General features: G+C 29.3%; 1 protein-coding gene across 1 annotated transcript; it reads right to left on the bottom strand.

Moving 5' to 3' along the window:
• Positions 1-1,222: 1,222 nt before the first annotated feature.
• LOC124421091 (voltage-dependent calcium channel type D subunit alpha-1-like) lies at positions 1,223-3,050 on the bottom strand (the record flags this gene model as incomplete). The annotated part of the gene is made up of 2 exons (XM_046955896.1): positions 1,223-1,260; positions 2,644-3,050. Coding segments are annotated over 2 exons (445 nt in total), but the record flags the coding sequence as incomplete, so codon positions are not given.
• Between the last annotated feature and the right edge of the window lie 59 nt (positions 3,051-3,109).

The following is a 3,109-nucleotide window of genomic DNA, read 5'->3' as shown; positions in this document are numbered from 1 at the left end:
TAATAATAATGTAGTCGGGAAAAAATTTAAAATTTATAAAAGATGTTTAAAATACACTATGGTGAAGGGTATATAAGATTCGGCACAGCCGAATATAGCACTCTTACTGGTTTTTTCCTTTTTTTGTGAACACGATATCAAATGTCTATTTTTAGACAAACAGAAAATAAAATAGTATTTGTGTGTGAAAACTTTTATTTGACGCACAATAAAATAACAAAGCAGTGGTGTAGTAACAGTAGCATTCAACTGGTATACGAAAGGTATTGAGTTCAACCCCAGCCTGCGTCGACTTTTTATTTTTTCATAAATATTCTATAAATAACTCTACTAAAAAACAACTTATTTCCAACCAAATAATATTGACTTACTTTTGGAACATCTCAAAGAAAAATAAGTACTTTTTCTAGTAGAATTGTAAGCACTTTACTCGATGAGTTCTGGTGATTTTTCTAGTGAATTTGAAGCAAATATTTTGCTTGATCAATTCCAGAACACAATAAAGATGCACAATCACTAATATTTTCCTTACAAATCGAGTTTTATATCAAAAATATAAAATATAAATTGATTGTTAAATCTGTTATCAGTTAAATATACCATTAAACAATTATCTTGATATAAATTCGGTTGGCATTTTTTAAATGCTGCTCAAATCTAAAAAACCATGAAGATATATGTATTTGACTACTCATTAGTGTGTCCCGAAAGACAGCACTTTTGCAAATCTTATATAAATAGGTAGACCTCTCAAACGAGGCATATAAAGCATTGTTCATATAAAATTTGGATGAATTCATCTTTCGATATCTTTTTACACTTTTAGAAAATTATCCACCAAAAATTCTGCACAACTTTTTCTGTATGTAGCGCCTTATTTGTTGCAAACTTTTCAAATTAAATAATGATTTTGAATAACCGAAATTTTTTTAATTGGAGGAAGATTTGGATATTTTAATAAGTAAAATTATTTGGGTATGTTTTTTGTATATCTAACGATATATCGGATTTAATAAGAGGTGTCTAAATCTAGCCAAAACTTAAGTGTGGATGCATAAAAGCTAATGTATAAAAATATTGTTTTTATATTCTTTACCTTCGTGTCTGTCTGTTGAAATCAGTTTTTAGAAGTCCCTAGATATCGGCGAGATCCCAATCTTCAATAATTCAGTTAGACATGCTTTCGAGAAGATCGCTATTTAAAATCAGCAAAATCGGTCTATAAATGACGGAGATATGAGCAAAAATCCGAGACAACCTCTGAAAATTTCATCAAAAAAGCCAATTTTTTTTTCTGTTTTGTTAAGAAAGCAACAACAACACTGTAAATTGGATAAAGATGTACATGTGCGTGTGGAGATGTATTTGGTTTTATTCAGCTGTGTATTTTTTTGTATAACAAGAACAAGGAGATAAAGCATTAATATGTTGGTAACATAGCTCATATTTGTTTGAGGGTGGTAATACAGTTTGACGGTGGTATTACAGTACAACGGTTAATATTTCTTTCTGCTACAGTTTATATTTGTTTGTGTGTATGTTATGTGTGACATGTGTGCAGAGATACAAAATAAATAAAAACTGTTTTTTAAAACATACTTGGTGAAGGGTATATAAGATTCGGCACAGCCGAATATAGAAATATTACTTGTTAAACATACTTTTGTATAAATGATTGTATTTGAGAAACAGTGATGAGACAAAAACGGTGGTTTTACTCTTTAATGAACAACTCAAAATTGTTTGTCAAATTAAAAATTGTTTTGTTTCCTCTGTCAAAATTAAAGGACTCTTCATATTTTCCTAGGACAGTAACTTTGTTCGAGATGCTGGTATATTTAAACATAATTATGAACTGAAAAGCCCTATTTAAGGTGTTCAGTTATATGTAAGAGTTTGACGTAAAATCGAACGATTTTTACCTTTTCCATATTGCGACCTGTATTTATCTTATCCTAGCCATATAGTCTACTAGCTTTTTGTACCCGGCGTTGCCCGGGATTTTAAATTATGTATAATATTAAATCTATAGATCAATTTATATTGTACTTGCTTTTTATTTTTAAATTAATAAGTCGAAATTTAAATCTACATTCAAACTATATAATTCAAAACAACTTTCACAAAATTAACCAAAACCACACAATTTCTACCTTTCAAAATTCTTTGGGCTTGAGTGGTAAAAAATTACCTTTAAAATTAGCAACAAAACAATAAAAATATGAATATTTTAAATTTCGCATTTTAAATCATTTTCTCCTTTAGAGCATGATTTAAACTCTTAAAAGCATTTAAAAAATGAGAAAGCTAAAACCAAAATATATTTCCTTATGGAGTAATTAGATTAGTAATTAAAAAGCCCCTATTATTTAAGTAAAATTAGTTACATTACTATATAGTATGTAATATAATTTAATTTTCATAGTTGCTTCCAAAAATATGGTAAATTTGGAATCAAATAAAAGGGACATCCCTACTATAAGGGCTCACTTCTTCAGGTATTTTTCAGTACTTCAACTTGTTTGCTTTTTTGGAAGTTATTATTTTTTTTTTGTTAGGTACGTTTTATTATTTGTTTACAAAATATTCTTTAACATTTATTTTTAAAATAAACGGTTTTCTAAAATTTTAAAGTTCACTTACTCGTTAGATTCTAACATCGATGTTGGGCTCAAACCACTAACACTTCCAGCACCACTTTTCATCATTAGAGGTCTCATAGAAATTGCCTCGCTATAAGAACGCAACTCTTCATTAGCCTTTATATCGCTCATGTTGTTATTCAAATTGTTTACGCCGTTAATGGCAATTGTCAACTTTTGATTAACTCTTGTCTGCATTAAGTTTCTGGTTAAATGATTAATGCCGTCAGCCACACTACAATGCACGGAATCATAGATGTAATCGCCTTCTAAATTTAAATCATCGGATCTCATTTGCATATCACCTGGTCCGCCACCAATATTACCATTTACGTGAGTCTTTTGCAGATGTGAATCACCATGTCGACGCAAGGAAGACCAAACGCTACCAAATAACGTATGTTGACGCTAAAACAGTGAATATAAGTCGTTTTTATTATAATTGATTTTATTTTAATTATTTATTA

This window comes from Lucilia cuprina, unplaced genomic scaffold (genome assembly GCF_022045245.1).
Source record: "Lucilia cuprina isolate Lc7/37 unplaced genomic scaffold, ASM2204524v1 Scaffold_1003, whole genome shotgun sequence".
NCBI classification, from domain to species: domain Eukaryota; kingdom Metazoa; phylum Arthropoda; class Insecta; order Diptera; family Calliphoridae; genus Lucilia; species Lucilia cuprina.
The sequence above is the reverse complement of the archived record's forward strand: the minus strand, read 5'-3'. Positions and strand labels throughout refer to the sequence as shown.